General features: G+C 31.7%; 2 protein-coding genes across 3 annotated transcripts; one reads left to right on the plus strand and one right to left on the minus strand.

Annotated features, from left to right (window-relative positions):
* Window positions 1-1,421: 1,421 nt before the first annotated feature.
* LOC126780916 (uncharacterized) lies at window positions 1,422-17,582 on the plus strand. Of its 2 annotated transcripts, none has more exons than XM_050505608.1 (2): window positions 1,422-1,560; window positions 16,217-17,582. In XM_050505608.1, the coding sequence occupies exons 1-2, from the start codon at window positions 1,491-1,493 to the stop codon at window positions 17,386-17,388; spliced, it is 1,242 nt and encodes a 413-aa protein (XP_050361565.1). In that variant the 5' UTR covers window positions 1,422-1,490; the 3' UTR covers window positions 17,389-17,582. The 2 variants fall into 2 exon arrangements, with proteins under 2 accessions (XP_050361565.1, XP_050361566.1); XM_050505609.1 differs by lacking the exon at window positions 1,422-1,560 and adding an exon at window positions 15,718-15,930.
* Window positions 2,597-14,902, minus strand: LOC126780902 (dynein axonemal heavy chain 12). The gene is given in 2 exon segments (XM_050505590.1): window positions 2,597-14,602; window positions 14,744-14,902. Coding segments are annotated over 2 exon segments (11,799 nt in total). The 5' UTR covers window positions 14,879-14,902; the 3' UTR covers window positions 2,597-2,938.
* Window positions 17,583-18,642: the final 1,060 nt, after the last annotated feature.

Here is an 18,642-nt window from a genome sequence, read left to right on the forward strand (position 1 = left end):
TTCCCGCGCCACGAGTGTGGGCCCGCGGCTTCTGTAGAACGCAAATATGTATGTAAAAAATTGAATAGATTTCACGAGGCGTTTTACGCCCGCAATGTGTGCGGTTGTCCGCAGGTCTCGCTGCACCGGTGCGCAGCTAGTAGAATCACGCGAGTCTTTGCGATTAGCTGGTGGGTGGCGCGTGTACAGAAATCTAAAGCATCCAAACCCTCTACCAATCAATTTTTTATAACCGCTTAGTCCATGAATTTTAGCACCAAAAATGGAGAATGTCTAAAAATTTTTGACTACCTCTTTTTGCAATAATCGCCCGCCAAGTTTGTGGACGTTAACCGCAACCGCGACGTCCGCGGTGACCGAACAGAACTACTGTCTCGTGAATCTAGAAATAAAACAGCTGTTCCATCACCGTGTCTGACGCGAGTGATAACCGCTTGAGCGTCTTAATGTTAATTTACCTTTGCTTCATTCTTATGTTTCCATTTTCTGTCTTTGGAACTGTACTGGGATGAAATTTTCTTCAGATTAATATCTTTTTTGTTTTCTATGTCAAATATATTTGTGATTTTACCTCATAATTTCTAAAAGGTTTGCCGTCCCATTGGATTATGAGAGTTAGGGAATAGAGAGTGCACCTGTGTTTGCGCACACACTTGTGCACTATAATATCTCCTGCGTAGTTGGCTAATCTCTCTTGAGATTGGCCGCCGTGGCCGAAATCGGTTTGGAGAACATTACTCTGCGACTTACGGTCGCTATTTTGAATACAATATTTCAAATATTATCTCAGTAATTTTTTTAATAATGTTATTCAATTAATTAATTATGTAAAAAGAAGCAGCATCCGCAATTTCTGCATCCGCAATTAGGGATATATACTAATACTGAAGAATATGTACAAGAAATGTACATAATTGACAATTGTGCTTACTAAACTTTTTTACTAAATAAGACATATAATATTATTAATTATACAGTAATTCATACATAGATTAATTTATAATACAATCACTCGTTAACACTAAATACACGACAATATCACTACACACTATTATGTATTTAGACTGTTAGCGCTGTTATAGAAAAATTGTATTTCATTAAAATATAGTAATTTCATTTCTTTCAATATGATTAAAAGTAATGTAAAGTAAAAAATAATAATTTTACTTAGATATTCTTATATTGAAGTGTACTTTTATTTCTTTATTGAAAAGAGTTAGATGATAATATATATCTTTCGATTAACAGAAAACTCAAAATAACGATGTTAAAAAACTGTAACATTGTATGCTTATCTTTATAAGTACGTATAATAATATTACATGTTATATACCTGAGACATATCAGCTATGAATGATATATGATAAGCTTATCAAACATATTGTTATTGACTTCGTTGGCAGTGCGTGATAAATGCCATAATTAGTATTGCAACAATATTTGCCTTAGGTGTATTACGTCGTCACAATTTTTTAAAGTCTGTTACAGTAATGGCCCAAAAGTCAAGTAATGCATATTATAATGTTGACTATCAATATACTTCAATACAAAACAAAGATGGTAAGTAGATTAATTCATCTTGAGGTAATTTATTGTTATTTTATATTAGTTTTAGCTATGTTTTACGATACCTGTTTAAACTATTTAATATTGAAAGCCCTATTAACTTGGCGCCATTTTTAGAGCCTCGACATCATACTGGTCTAAATGATGTAGTTTTATAATATATCTTCTATAAATTAGTCGTAAAACTGATCATTGAGTTATTAGTCAGATGTCAACATTTCGTATTTGGCATAAAATAATCATTTTAGTTTTGACGCCCAAGGCCAGCTACTGCCACATTATAGTAGGATAAAAATAATTTAGACAAAGATATTTTTAAATTAAAGTATCCAATTAACAAACTAAAACAAACTTAACTTAACCGAATTAAGCGTTTTTGTTTTGTTAACATTTAATTAAAATAATTTCTTCTAAGTATTTTTAAATTATGATAGAAACTAATTTTATATATTTGTTAATATTTTTTTAGAAATTGAATATGATATTATTATAATTACATAGCTTTAGTTGGAATAATGCTTAGGGATCTACGAAACACGTTGTTTTGATTATTTTGTTTTTCGATACAAGAAAACTCTTGTCAGATTGTAAATAACAAAATGTATTCTAAGAAAGTAAAACTTTTCATTGTAAAAACATATAGATTTTTGTTTTCTATAAAATTATTAACTGTTTAGAAAACATTTTCAAAACATCGATGTTTGAGAAAGGATTTTTACTAGAAGAAATCTTTAAAGTCTATACCTCATTCTATCTACTACAAAAAGTTTCAATAATTTAAATATAGATAAGTATACAATTTATTTATACAAAAACCAATTTTATAAAATATATTTTTCATTAAATTATATTAGATAAAGTGGAATTGTGTATAATGTGTGTATAATTGACATTAAATAATAGGCTGTTTTATAATTTAATTATTTATTCGATTACATCATAAATAATATAATTAAAAAAAGGCAAAATACTAGAATAATTAAATATAAATTAATACTAAATAATTTTTAAACAAAGTACACTAGGCGTTTACATATTCAGGTTATAGGTAAAACATTATTAGAAAGTCAATTAGTTACTATTAAGAACCTAAAAAAGCTTAACACGCATTGTATCATAAGATAACATTTTAAAAACCATTTTGTGTGTTTGTCTTAGTTTTTATGTAATCAAGCATTGTGTTTAATCTTTTGTTCAAGAACATATTGTATCATTTTTTATTTTATTTATGAAAATATTTTTCATTCTCAATGACAGCCTGAGGAATTACATAATAGTTTTTGGTATCATTCAACGCTTATCAATGTCAGAGCGCGAATTGAGAAATTCGTAGGTTTTACTAAAATAATAATCGAGTGAGAAAACACAGAATTCAATTATCTAACTGAAGAATGAGAGCTACACTACGTTTTATCCAATGAGCCGTAGGTTTATCTGAAGGTAAATAGAACGCTAAAACAAAATTAGACGAATGCCCAGTTGTTGCCAATACACCTTTCCTCTCCAAGGTTTTATATAATGGGCATTTATACCTGCTGCCCTCTTGAAAATCCTGTTTTAATTTCGGATATAACCAGACAGCTGGCATGGTATCATTTAAAACTTTCGGAAATTGTTCTCCAATTGAATAAGTTTGCCGATCCCATCGAGCTCCATCCATAAAAAAGCCATTAACATTTACTCCGTAATCCGGCGGAAATTGTTCACAATCAACGCGAAGAACTTTAAAGTCAAATATTAACAAATCTATTGGAATTTTTTTTGAACGAGCATAATTTTGAATAGATCCAGTAAGAAATGCTTGAGTAAAGAAAAAACCTGATAGCCAAAATGTAGGTGGTTTTCCTTTTTGAAACCAATTTTCTAACATTGCTAATCGCTCAATAAAATCTGCAACATAACTTGGTAGCGGTTTCAAGCTGGGGTAGGAAACCTTTGACCAATTGTCTGGTATCTTGCCTAATAACATAGCATTGGACTGTAAATCTAACGCTGGAGACATAACAATAACACCTTTAACTGCTTTTTGAAGATCTATGAGAGAGCTCCTGATTTCATTCAATAATTTATTAAAACGTTGCATTTCCTGAATAAGTACTGTATTCATTGATTCACTGTAATCTACTGGATATCTCTTCTGTGCCAGTTCTATGTCAAATGCTAATGGTAATTTAGATAAAATTTCGGAAGCCATTTGCGTAAGTATGGTTTCGATATTTCCACCTTCAGCCCCACTAGTAGTACCTTCAACTAAAACCAAAGCAGTAGTTAAAGCGACGGAAATTGAATAGTCTCGAGTTATACCTGCATTCATATGTAATCCAAATACTTCGGGTGGGGGATTAACAGGAACTGTTTCAATGTGTTTTAGGTAGTCTTGATACTCGCATCTACGTGGTAATCCGTATTGTGATCCTAAATCACAAAATAAATAATTAGGTTCATTGACAACACCGGAATTGACATAATTATCTAAAATAGTAACGATTAGTCTTCTGTCCCAATCGTCAGTCACCCGACCACCATAATTACATTCTCCTGTTAAATATTTTATAGCAACGTACTGTATTTCTTCGTATTGATTTAAAAACATTTGCAGTTGCATTACTGATATATGGAAATCAGAATCATTGAAACCGTATTGTATATTCCAGCCAAGTGGACCAAACTTTTTTCTTTCTTGCACAACCGCATGAAAAAAACTAATTCCATATAAAAGCTTACTAAAAGGTTTATCTTTCCCGGGGCAACCTTCAAAAAACTCAGGTTCTTTTAATGGCTCTGATAAATAAGATCTATTTAAATTATGCTGAAGACCCGTTGGGGGCTCATTTGTCATTTTAACACCTACTTGCAAAACAGACTGTGGAAATTTATCAGACGGGTAACTGGTGAGCCATAAGCGAAAACTTAGATCAGTATTTGTTAGATCAAAACCCTCAACAATTTTTTCTAAAACAGGTAACCAGGATACTGCTAAATGGCAATTTTGTAAACATACCCAACCACCCTCTAATTGGGCTTTTTCTATCATTGCTTTGGCAATTGGACCTTGACCTTGACCTAAGGATATCGAATTAAATCTGTGAATATAACCCATTTTGTCGCAATATTTAATTAAAGCTCCCATTGGATCAGAACCGGGGGAAAGAATAAATATCAAAGGAGCTAAGCAGTTTGAATCTCCAAATGATTTACCTATATCGAACGGTGGAGGTGTAATGTATTTTTGGCCCATCTGTTTTTCTACAAAATCAGAAATAGCGAATGTTAACTTATCTGGTCTCAAAACTCTTACAACCAAGAGTTTTTGAAAGTTAGTTAACTTTTCATCCCACCCACCTGGAAATGTTTTTCGATGAGGTTCCAGATCATCGTATACTTCTTTCCATTTATTTTTAGTAGTAATAAAACTATCTTTAAAAACTTTAAATGACGGTAAGTCATTCAAGCGACAAATTTCATCCCAACCCTTATCTGGCAACCAGTCAATAGGTTTTTTTAGCAAGTTTTCTACGGCTATTCCTCCAGTTATAAGAAAAATATACTCATCGTGGTCCATTTCACCTGTAGATAACATCATTTTAGAGCACATAATAAAGGAAAACATCAGTTTATCCTTATCAAATAATGACCTACAAACGTTGCTATATAAATTATATGTAAATGTTTCTTTTAAGAATTTTAACCGTTTTTCTAAATCTTTAGACTTGTTTGCATTTTCAATTGAAATTATATATAAATTTATGAACCAAGTCAAAGAGTATTGATACATAGGGTCCACATTTGGTAACTCAGTAACACAATAGTAAAGGACCGCCGAATGTGATGCTATAGGTCTATAACCAAGCCTAAATTTTTCAATTATGATTTCAGTCTCAACGGAAGCTTCTTGTTTCTTCATTATATCAATAGCTAATATTTTAGAAGAATCTAAAACTTCGATAGCCGTCTCGTCTTCTAATATATCTCCTTTCGATTCTTGTAATGTACGTAATATATCATCTTCTACTTGTTTTAAAGCTGCTCTATTAGCTGCACCTTGAACAATTAATTTTTCACGTTTTTCTTGCAAATCAGGTCGTTCTTTAGCAACTACTATCCCAAGTAACTGATCTTCTAATCCATCTTTCGTAAGAGCGAAATTAATCAAAGTTACTTTATTAAAAACTTCAGGTAAATAGTGTGGATTTCGTAGTTTTGTTGTCATATACAGTCTAAAATGAGGATGATACTCAATAATATTTTCTCCTAAAGCTATAAATTCTTTTCCTCCTTGTGTATAAGTAAGCTTCAATAAAACTGGATCTAAAGGAGCTTCTATATCTTCCAATATACAATCTATTAGGGCAGGTTTTCCGTACTCTAAACAAGTTTCTATAACTTTCATGTAATTACTATCAGTAAATTTCATAACTTGCAGATCATTAGATTTTTCCATAGTTTTAATCCATTTGTTAGCTTGCCCTTGTGGATCAACAAGTAAAGACCATTTTAACGAATTATCTTGTATGACAGCGTTATCTATGGAAAATGAATCCCAAGGTAATCCCGCAATACACCAATTTTGTATTTTAATATCCGTTCCAAGAATATCTTTGAAAATAAATTGTTCGGAATGTGGCATTTCAAGCTTTATAATTAAATCTCGCCATTTAACTAATACGGCATTCCTAATAGGCAAAGTATACGGTGCCAAATATGCAATTATACCACAAGAGACAAGGATGTCACCTGCCAGATTGTCATACAAACGTTGCAAATTTTCAGCTGCTAATGTCCATCTAACCCTCTCGCCACCAAGACCACCTATAAGTTTCTCTGCTCGACACAATTTATCAACACATAATTGCACTTCATCTTCTAAAGCTTTCTTTTTAATATTAGCTTCTTCCAATGCTTCGTTTAATTCTGCTAGTTTGGCTTCTAATCTAGCAACGGTAGCTTTTTTTTCTTCCAAAATAGCCATTGTTTCAGAAAATTCTCTCTCAGCGGCTTCCAACTTTGCTTTTTTTGGAGCTACAACTTTGGCCACTGCATCATACATATCCATTGCAATAATCCACTTACACAAACCTTCAGCAGCTGTAGAAGCTTTAGCTATGATGTGTGGCTTAAAATCTTTGTGAGAAAGATATTCTTTTCTAATTTTTTGCATTGTAGCTATTGGTATATTATCTTTATCAAAATTTTTAAGGGAGTCCAAGAAACCCATGTCTCCTAAAATTCTTTTACTAGGTCCCCAGTAATCAAAAATTTTTTTTCCTGGGTTATCAGGATCAGGTATTTTATCAGGTGGTATTCCCTTCATAACACAAACAGCAGCCATAACTAGTTTTACGGTGGCTGGGGGATTCTTCATAGATTTGACAATAGTTATATCAGCAGGCTTGAGAGTATTTAAAGCTGCAATAGCATCTTCTAAAATAGGCAGTGCTAAAGCTAAATCGGCCTCGCAATCTTTCTTAAGTTCTTGCGCAGCTGCTGCCTGAACATTAGCAACTTTTTGATCTTCTCTTACTTGTGCTGCAGCTTTGTCAGCAGTAGCTGTTTCGACTGCTATTTCTTCCATCATTTTTGCTGATTTCGCGGCCATAACTATTAACTGCGGTTTTAAAGCATTTAAATCATGTTGCATAATTGCTACTGCATCTGCTGCTTGGCCAAGTTTATCTAGACCATTTGTATATCTTAACTTAGCTGCTCTTAACTCTCTTTGCTTTTTGTTAGTTAATATTGTAAATGATTTAATCAGATTTAAATACGATGCGGATGTTATATAAGTCTTTCTACCAAATTGATTAAAAAAATCGTTTGACACTATTCTTGAATCTACATGAAATTGCTTACATGCAACAACCGCAGCAGTCTTTACTTTATCGGGTACGTTTACTTTGACCATATAGTAATGAGCTACCATTTCTAATGCATCTTCAGGCCAACTATCAAACCAATCAATAGTGCAACAATTTACAAGAGAAGGGTAAAGTCGCAATCTAGTTCTAAAAGAACTTCCAATGGGACTAAAACATAAAACAATATGTAACTTGGCTTTACATCTACCAATAAAAAAAGACAAAATCTGCAAAGGACTTATATCAAGATTTCTATTTCCTCCTTGAGCTGCTAATCGAACTAATTCAAGAATTTCCTGAATTTCATCTAACCCGTACAGATTAGGAACTTCACCTGAATTTAATAAGCTGTCTAGGTTTTGAATAAATACTTCCTCTTTTATTTGATTTTCAGTAAATAAAAATGTTGTATCCTTGTTCAAACCACCTGATTCGCGTAATACTAATTTGATATCGTCACGCCAATCTTTAACACTATAAGATTTAGTTATTTCTGGTTGAAACACCTGTTGACCGAGAATTGTACTGGCTAGTCTAGTAAGTGACTGACGGCCAGAACCTCCTACTCCCACAAGTAAAGCATTCCCCGACGGCATTGATAGTAGTCTACATATTTTCGACAAATGTTCTAGAGCATAATCAAATAATACAATGGTCATCTTAGCCTTATGCATAGTATTATACTCCGCCAACATCGCTATAGCTATGTTTAAAAACACCTCTTTTGAAGGTATTTCTTCATATTTTCGTTCTCCTTCAACGCTATCTGTATCCATGTAACAACCAAACATCATTTTTTTGAGATTTTCTTGAGTAACTTCTCCTTTTTCGTTTTGGTATGTATCCAAGGCTGAATCAAAAGTGTCTTTCATAAAGTCTTGTGTTGATTTTCGTAATAAATTGAAGAACCATAAACGATCAGATTCGTCAACTAGTCTATCATAAAAAACACGTACTATTTCATGAACCCATACTCTTGTAAATGTTTTTTTATTTTCAGCGGATTCTCTCCGTAAAAGTGCACAGCCTTGAATAACTCTTGAAAAGTCGCGTAAATTAAATATATAATGTGATTTTGCAGGTGTTGGTCTTAAACCTTCCGTAGCTTGATCATATATATTCATAGTTGCAGCTATTATATTTGTTATCACAGGTTGAGTGTCTTGACCAAATCCATTTCTACGCCAACCTAATTGTAACAATGATGTAAATATTTTAGACATACTTTCTTTTGAAAACTCATTGATTGAATATATATTGTAATGTCGTAACATTCTTGGGTATATTAACTGTCTGCTTCCACCAACTGGGCCGATTGCTCCATAAAAGAAGGTATCGTATATAAATAGCTTTTCTGTAGTTTTAAGATCATACCAATGTTTTTGATCGAAATACAATCTTAATAATTCAATAGCAGGCTGAGCGCCATATACTTCTTTAGCAGGCATATTCATATCATCAATAAAGATAATAGCTTGTTTACCCTTTGTAGGACCATAATTGTTTTTTCTTCGTTTTACTAATTTGGAGAGAACCAAATCTTGAGTTTGATTTGCTGAAGTTGTTGTCGTAAATGTTATAAAACCTGGGGTAAATTTTTCCAAATCAACGCTCATTAAAAAATTTTGAACATAGAAACTTTTACCGGTTCCAGTAGGCCCTATTAATAATAAAGGTTTTGAAAATTTTGTGTGCAATTTTAAAAGAAATAAATATTTTTCAGTCTCTAACGTAGGTATTATCGTCTGTAATAAATTAATCTGCTCCTTCACTTGGACTGCTTTAACAGCATCTGGCCAAGGTTTCCAACACCCTTTACCCTTGTACATATAAAAATGATCTATTATCGATCCTTCACCAGGAATTGAAACATCAAGTTTTTCTATCTCAGGTGGGATTCCATTTTCCCCTCTGAAATACGTTTTTAAGAATTCGTCAAATCTATCACGTGAATCTGTATTTAATATCCCACCAATACCCCAAACCAACGCTGTCATAAATGAAGCTAAGAACCATGTTCTAGTGTACTTAGTGTCCTCTTCTCCTTCAACGGCATTATCCATCAACATTTCTATAAGCCGTAAAGTGCTTATTATTAGGTTAACATCACCAGCAGTAACTAGTTGAATACACTGTTTTCGAACAAAATAAACTGATGGTTCAAATAACCATGCACACATATTAAAAATGTAATCTTCATTTTCCTCTAACCAAACGGGGTTAAGAGTATTTAACCATGACTTAAAAAATGGTTCAAAACCAAATGAGGCGGACTCCATATAAATCATACCACACCTTGACACCGTGGCAGGAGAAGCTTGTGCTAGATCCATAACTTCAAAAATCATTGACATCACATTTGACATTGCCATCACTTCACCTGAAGTTAAACAAAGCTTTTTGTTGTCATCTAAAACAGTATTCATATTTTCTATCCATACTGCATCTACAGGTCCATCGAATACTATCCATTTTCTTACAGGGGTATCTTCTGATGCAAAGTCTCTAAACATAGTAGCTACAATACCATCTGTCCATTCATATGAAATGGGATCAAATGCCCCATATAGTTGACCCATAGTAACTGCTTTTGGGTTAAGAACTTTATATGTACACTCACAACCACCTAATTGATTTCGTTCAGCCATTAAGGTTAAAGCTTCAGATAAAACTTTTAATGTCATAGATTTTCCAGAAAATGGATCACCTACTAACATGAAACCATGTCTCACAATCATCATTTCATATGTTTGAATAACTTTTAATAAAAAACAGTCTATTGGTTGTAGATTATTTTTTTCGCAAACAGTATTACAGGCTTTTAAAAAATTTTCATAATCCGGTTTAGGCAAAGTTATTCCTGGGAATAAGTCCGATATTATTCCTTCAAACAGAGGAACATCAAATGATAAAAATTTCGGTAAATTAACATCAGTAATTGACCTGAGCAATAAAACACTTTCACTTTCGTTAGGGAAGCTTCTTTTTAAATTTCCTGCAGCAGATAAAACCGTTTTAACGGCACGCATACCGTAATCATAATGATTTTGAGAAGATAATTGCTCCGAACAAAGACGATAGGTTGTAACAATTTTAACCGATAAACTTCGAGCGTCTATAAAACCAAATGAATATAATGATATTTCTCCTATCATTGCATAATCAGGAACCATCATAGCGACTGTTCTAAATAATACCTTTAGGTTATCAGGTAATTCAGATCTTCCCGCATATCCTGGATTCATTGTAATGCAAACGTAGCAAGCGGGATTTAAGTTTAACATAGTCCCTTCAAAATCAAATGTTTCCAAGTGCTGCCTGACTGCTTGCACTATACACAGTATTTGTTGTGCAATGACTGATAAAACTTCAACTTCAATTCGATTGAACTCATCGAAACAAACCCAAGCTCCACAAGAAGCTAAGCCCTTAAAAAACTTCCCCATTGCTTTATAATCTAGGCCATCAGAACAATTAAAAACAACACATTGAACAGCCAGAGCTTTAGCCAAATCCTTAGTTGTTTCCGTTTTACCAGTTCCGGCTGGACCTTCAGGCGCACCATTCAAATGGAGGTAATAAGCCCCTATTAACGTTCTGTAACAACGATCAGTAAGCGGTGTTATAACTAAGCGATCTGAATTTCCCAAATATTCATACGCATAATTAACAACTGCATTTATTATTTTAACAAAAACTCTTTCTTCTTCCCAGTAGTATCTTAACTGAGCTAACCATTGAAAATCAGTAACTTCTGTCACATTTTTTTCAACAAGCTCTTGTATGACATCTTTAGCGTGCACATCAATTACAATTAAAGCTTTTACTGTTATACTACTAAGTTTAGATAAGTCAGATCTTCGAATAACAGCAACAGTTTCGTTAAGTTGTTTTGTTAATGTTTTGTGAAATTCCTGTAATTCACTCAACTTATGAGTATTTAAGCTTTCATGAACATCAACGGCCCAATAAATTTGAGAAATCGCTAAAACGACCATACCTTCCCAACATAATATCCAGTCTACACGGCTCAAATTAGCATAATCGTAGTACGACAACTCAGTTTCTGATTTAACTGCTTTTAACATCTGATCTTCAACTTGAATAAGCCATTTTTCCACAGACCCTCTGGCCGCTGCTACACTGATAGTTTCTAAAAACTCTACTTGCTCTCCTTCCATGGATATCATAGCAGATATATTATATTCAGGATCAAATACTAATCTATTAATACCTTCAAAACATTTTTTTAGATGTGGTTGTACTTTAAGAGGATTTTTTGTTTCAGATAAAATTTCTAACATTTCATCATTTGATAGAAAGAAAAATCTAGGAAAAAATAATCGTTTCTTTTCTAAATAATTGTTAATACCATCATTAATTTTTTCCAATAAACTTGAAGCTATTTTGAAAGACTCCAGAACACCTGCTTCACCGGCTATTTCTAACACATGTGGATCTTTATCAACAGAACCCATGTAACGACGATAAATATTATTAACTTCAACAAACATTACCCCTTCTTCTTGCATTTGGGCAACAATGTCTTTTGATGAAAATATTGGTAACAAATAAAGCCATTGACTTTGAACTTTACCCCATTCGTCTATAGTAAAGTTAACGCGTGTTATCTTTTCATACCATGCTCTTACCTGAGATTCAAAGGGTTTTACAAATGCTCAACCTCGCATACCGATTGTTTTCACAATATGATCATCTAGAACGCTTTGTATGTCGTCCAGGCCAGTAAGTATATGAATTCCAGTATCTTTGTATGGACTAGTTTTAAAACAAATATCAACCCATTCAGCCATCATCTTATTCAAATTTGTTATGAGTGCTAATTCTTTCGTTGCTGCGACGCTGACAATTTCGTACTGATCAAGATCGTCCCACAGATTGAGATTAATAATTTTTCTCAATGACGTACCAGCATTAGGTGTTAAGTCAAATCCAGCAATATTTGACATTTCATCCCAATGTCTCTGTACTAACGCTGGATTACACATGATGTGAGCCATTTGAACATTCGGTCGCCAATCCTTAATTTCAGCTATAGCTTGAGCACAAAGCTTCATCGGTGCAGGTAAGTTATTGATATCAGGATCATCTACCAGACCTTGAAATCGTTTCTCAACCCCTTCCGATACTTGTTGCTTAATTTTAGCTTTATACGCCTTTGACAATTTTAAAAATTCTTTATAATAGTAATCGTGATCTTGTTCTATTTGTTCGTGATCTAAGTATTCAAACGGACCGTCCATCCATGTATAATAACTACGTTTCCATTTATGTACCAAGTATACAAGACAATGAAAAGGTTTTATAAAATCTTTCAATTCTTCTAATTCTGGATAATTAGATATAGGAAATTTAAAAGTGGTTTCTTCATTATTAATCCATGAAACTAAATTATCACAATCTTCAAGACGATGAACAAGTTTTCTTAAATATTCCAAATACTCGAGAGTATGATTAATATCGTCCATATTATCTAATAGTTCGAGATATGGTGTCATTTCTAAAACTTCTTTATTTATATATGCAATTTTAGATAAAAGATTATCTTCCATTTCTGCTTTAAAGGTTTCATATGAGGCAGCATTCTTTTCAAAAATAGGTTTTATGTCTGTTATCCAATTAACAGTTTTTGTATTAGATGCTACATGTTCTGGAGATAGAGACGTCATTTCTAATAAATTTGAAATTATATTTATTTGTCTCAAAATTCTTTCCTTTAATTCTTCCACCAAAACAGATTTTGCGTGTAATATATATATACCCTGTTCAACTAACTCAGCTGCATTTTCTGGTTCTTTTAAAGCCTTGGCTGCAATTATTTCAAACTCCTTGCAGATGCTATTATTTTCATCTATGTGTGTTTTTACAATGCCGGCAATGATATCATTTACGAATTCTGTAGCTTTTTCTTTTAATCCGGATATCATTCTTCTTTGACAAACTACTGCACAATTAAAATATTCGTTTTCAATAATTGCTGTTATTTCAGAATTAATACCTTGAAAATAAATTATTCTTTCCTGTGACTCTTCAAACTCTTTAGCTCCTTTAATAAATTTAAATAGTTTTAATTTGGCTTCATCACCGTATAACATATGATATTTAACTCTTAATTTGTCTAAATATGCATTCAGTGGATTAAATACAATATTTAGTTGAACTTGCAATCTTTCATGGCCATTGTTATGTAACCACGCGTTATATTGCACTGGTAAAGCATCATGATTGTAGGGTATTTTAATGTATTGTTCAATTGGCATAAGTCTTTGTGCAATATTAGAAATTGCATTAATGATTGAGTGATACACATTATACATTTCGTCGAGCGATGGGTCATAATGAAATTCTCCATTAAAATCTAATTCTAAATTCAGTAAGGGTACCGATTCGGGATCTTTTAATGATTCTATTATAGCGTTTATCGATCTTCGCATTAATTCTTGTATCTGCATAGATATCATTTTTGTTGCACATTTTACAAAATCTTTAATTTTTTTTGGATGCATTCCCCTCAAACACCTCGGGTTTTTTAGCCAGTTAACGAGTATAGAATACCATGTACTAGACACCAAGTAATCAGACCGTTTTATTTCTTCCATTATTTTAACTTGAAAATCATCTACGTCTAATGGTCCTTTTGTTCTATATTTTGATAAATCGATTATGAATTCTGGAAATATTTTTTCCGAGGATTCAAGTATAAGTCGTATAAATGGATGAAGTAATAAAGACCCAGATTTTAGTTTCTTACGAAATTTTATCATTTTATGATAATTGGGAGTAACACCGTTAAATTTAAAGTATGGTTCTTCATATCTTTTCCGGGGTATTCCTGGGACATCACGAATTACAGTCTTCACAGCCAAATCATGCAGGTTCCGATTCCATTCATCTTTGCTTTCATTTAAAAGTTCTTCCATTAGTGAGGGATAAGTATTTCGTAATTTTAGTGGAATTAAGCTACATATTATCCTTTCCCATGATTTTAACATTGGTGGAGGTTGAATATTCTGAGCACATTCACGTAACACATTTATGTGCCTTTCTTGTGATATGTCCAATCTATCGAGTTCATATCGTTCAATTGATATACGAGCAACGGTGACCTTCCTACCTGCCGCTTTCTCTTCTAAAATTTGTCTAATTTTTTTTTTTTTTTCCTAAAAATATGGTGGTTTTTAGTAATAGTTAGCAAAAATACGCCAATTTCCATAGCCACGTGTACTGATGGCTTATTACTAAATAACAAAACAACGTTAAATTCGATTTAAATATTATTATTATTATTTAGTATTACTTACCTTGATTCGGTTGTAGGGTGGTAACGGGGTAAATGGTAATGCTTTGACTTTATCAACATCAGGTATTGGTAGCATAACAGGAATGCGACATCCATTTTTAGTTCGCAAGAGCTTCCTTAATTCACTCTCTTCCATTTAAAATAGTTATGTATTAAACTTTTACACACAAAAATTCAAGGTATAAATTATAGAGTCAAATCTATATCAATCATAGTATTAGTGATTCACACATGTTTCACACTAAGATTATTTCTCTTCCAAAATCAATAATTTATTTATATATATCGTCAAGGCAACGGCTCCGTTGAACGTTACTCTCTTTAGTAATAGGACCTTGTCATGGTGTATCGTTGTTGTTGCGGTATTTTTCACAGCAAGATTTGCAGTACTTAAAATCTAACGACGTCATTATTTATATATCGTAAATAGAATTTTTTGATGATAATTATATTAAAAAGTATACTTATACTTCTTTTTACAGGTTCAATGATATGTTTTTTTTATCACAAAAGTATATTGTCACAAATTATTTAAATAAAAACGTTATTCAAAAAACCTTTATTGCCAATACTAATTTTTAAATGGTATTTAATATAAAAATGTTGTATATCACATTTCGTCGCTTAATTAAAAAAATCTGTAGACAGTAATTAATATTCATAATGAAATAGACTACTTCACTTTCAATGAAATTTTATATAATACGTTGAAATCAAATTGTGAAATAAAAATAAAAATTGCATTCCAGATAAAAAAAACATACTGAATTGTTATGGTACAGTTTATTAAACATTGAACTACGTTTCTCACATAAGTATACTGACTTTATGAATTAATAAGTAATGACAATGAGTACTATTGCCTATTTTATCTATTACGTAAAATGACAATGGGACATGAAGAGCATTTTTTTAAACGGTTTTATTTTATTATAATATCTTTGTTGAGTATGGTCATAATGGTGATATTATGTCAAAGTCAAACTCATATTTCTCATAGTTTTGTTGAAAATATTTGCCAAATATCCCAACGAAAGCTATAAAATATAATAGAAATAATTGTAACCTAATTGCTATAATTAATACAATGCGTATCAAATTATTGATTTTAGACATCAATGGATAAATATCTTATTATATAAAAAAATAGTAAATTAAGACGTGTTCTCGGAAATAAGTTATAATTTTGTACGTACACATAATTAAAGTATTCTTAAATTACAAACTATAAAATGTCTATTGATCGCTTCAAGTATTCTATTTAAATAATAAAATTTGAGACATTATATTTTAAAAAAGGAAGAATCCAAACAGTTATATACTTTTATATAATATTTGATTAACAATGGTTAGAGCTGCTTAGAAAAAGTAGTTGTAACAAACGAACAGAGAGCCTCAAGTTTTTCTGATATTTCATCAGATGTACAGAACTTAATTAAAATATTACCAGTACATGAATGTTTTTCTCTTTCAGATGGCAGTAAAATGCATGGAACCCAGAGAGTTATCATATTTTGTCTTCTAACAACAGTCCTACCAGCAATACTCATAATATCACCACTGTATCTACGCAATATTAAATATGCTGATGTTATGTACAGAATATCTGATTCAGATGTTATACAGATACATAAAGGACAATCTTCTATATTTTGTCAAAAACATTCCTTAAAAATGAACAGTAGCTTTAATGCATTCCAAATGAAAGGTAGACCTAATTTAACAAAAAAGAGGCGACATATAAAATTAAGAAAATCGATGACATTACCTGATGATACTCTTGAATATTGGGGATTTTATCTTTTTGCAGGAGCATCAGTAGAGTTAAAAGGATGTTCTAGATATGAAGGATCTAAAATTTTAGTAGTTAAAGGTGATAAAATATTAAACACTTGTGGTATTTTAGAGGGTGATAAATATAAAAGAGATCCATTACTTGTCGGTAAAAATAGGCATGTCTCAGTAACAGTAGAAAGTCCAAGGAGTAAGAAACGAGAAGTAAAACAAATTAAAAATGAAGTATGGTATAATAATAATGTATCAAATGACATTGGAAAAAAAACAAAACATAAAAGAGATGTTAAACCGTCTCTGCATAATCCTAATACAGTATTAGATACAGGTGTTAATCATGGTGGAAATGCTTTTAATATTACTACAAATTCAGCTGAAGATAAATCAATTTCTAGTTTTGAAACAAATTTATATGAATGTTACAATGATAACATATTAATGAATGAATTCTTCCCTTACTCAATCCATTGCAACAACACAAAATATTTAGAAGACCTTACGACTCTTAAGGTTGATCATACAGTAACATCTGATGGATATTATTATTATATTTTTTATAGTGATAATGATTTTGTTAATAATGATATTCATGCCATTTTTGATATTTACAAACCAACATTCCAATACTCTAATATATCTGATTCTAAAATGTGCTTAAATCAGACAGAATGTGAATTTAATGTTAACATGTTCAGTGATGAACTTGTTATTGTTGAAGTCCCAACAAAGGATGGCTTAAATAATAATGATGACTCATTTATTTTAATGTCTGTATGTCATCCTCGAATATCTGTCTACATTTTTTTCCCTATCTCCGTTCTCCTTTTAATTCTTCTCTTTGCATTTTTATGATATATCTTGTTGATGATACTCTATATTACATTTATAAAAATGAACATAACCAGAAGTGTGATATTAATTTATTAAATACGATAGTTTTAAGTCTAGTTTCTATTTACTATAAGACTGTGATGATATTTTGCCTGGCATCTGTTTAATTGTTATAGACTAAGAGAGATTTAAATAATATAGATATCCACCTATTACATTTTCTTTTTATTTTCCTACTGTTATAGAAACCCTGCAATTAAGTTCTAAAATTTATAAGTTTTCATATAAAATTACTAAGCTTTGCCTTTGTCTTGACTGCGTACTTCTAACATAAAGCGTTTAAATGTCTATTGGTAAAATAAAAAAATCGAGTGATTAAATTTAGTAAAAACGCCTGCCTGTTTTAAATACTCATTGATAAACATATTTTACTTATTGCTTTATCTTTTGTACAGGATATATTCATAACACATTCCTTGTAAATGTTTAACATATTTTTAATTTTTTTTAGTATAGATAGGCGGACGAGCATATGGGCCACCTGATGATAAGTGGTTACCAACGCCCACAGATATTGACATTGTAAGAAACGTTAACCATAGCTTATATCGCCAATATGCCACCAACCTTGGGAAGAAAGATCTTGTCTCTTGTACCTGTAATTACACCGGCTCACTCACCATTGAAACCGTAACATAACAATACCAAGTACTGCTGTTTTGCGGTAGAATATTTGATGAGTGGGTGGTACCTACCCAAACAAAGCCCTACCACCAGTAATTATATTAGTATAGAAAATAGCATGTTTGTTTTCTCACTTAAATTCCCCTAAAATGCTTAATTTATAAAAAAGTATCAAACGATGTGGTTATCACTTTTTAATTTGATAGTAAATCTGTTACGGCCATTTTTTATTGATATATATGGAATACATATTAAAGATACCAACCTTTTTTACGATGTAAAATCTATAAAGTACTTAAATTTTTAATTCTATTATAATTTCGCTATAGCCAAAACGGCCTGTCGGCCTGGATATCTGATACTTTAAAAGAAGTTAATTCTAATCTTATGTAATCATTAGTCATCTATCTTAAATTTAATTTCCCAACCTTTTTTTAAAAGATATATGGCTTATTTATTATTATATTAATGAAATATTTTTTTATGCTTATTCTTCTATTAATGGAGTGGATTTCCTAATCTATATTAATAGTTTTATCTATAAGTCGTTACGTTGTTTGTTTTTTCGCTAAGTGAGAATCTGTCGCAAGG

The sequence above is a fragment of the Nymphalis io genome, chromosome 3 (genome assembly GCF_905147045.1).
Source record: "Nymphalis io chromosome 3, ilAglIoxx1.1, whole genome shotgun sequence".
Classification (NCBI taxonomy): Eukaryota; Metazoa; Arthropoda; class Insecta; order Lepidoptera; family Nymphalidae; genus Nymphalis; species Nymphalis io.

Bases quoted from the DNA above. Each gene is read 5' to 3' on its own strand.
- LOC126780916 (XM_050505608.1), top strand. From the start codon at position 1,491: ATGGCCCAAAAGTCAAGTAATGCATATTATAATGTTGACTATCAATAT. The intron at 1,561-16,216 runs GTAAGTAGATTA...TTTCTCTTTCAG, and splicing joins TTCAATACAAAACAAAGATG to ATGGCAGTAAAATGCATGGA.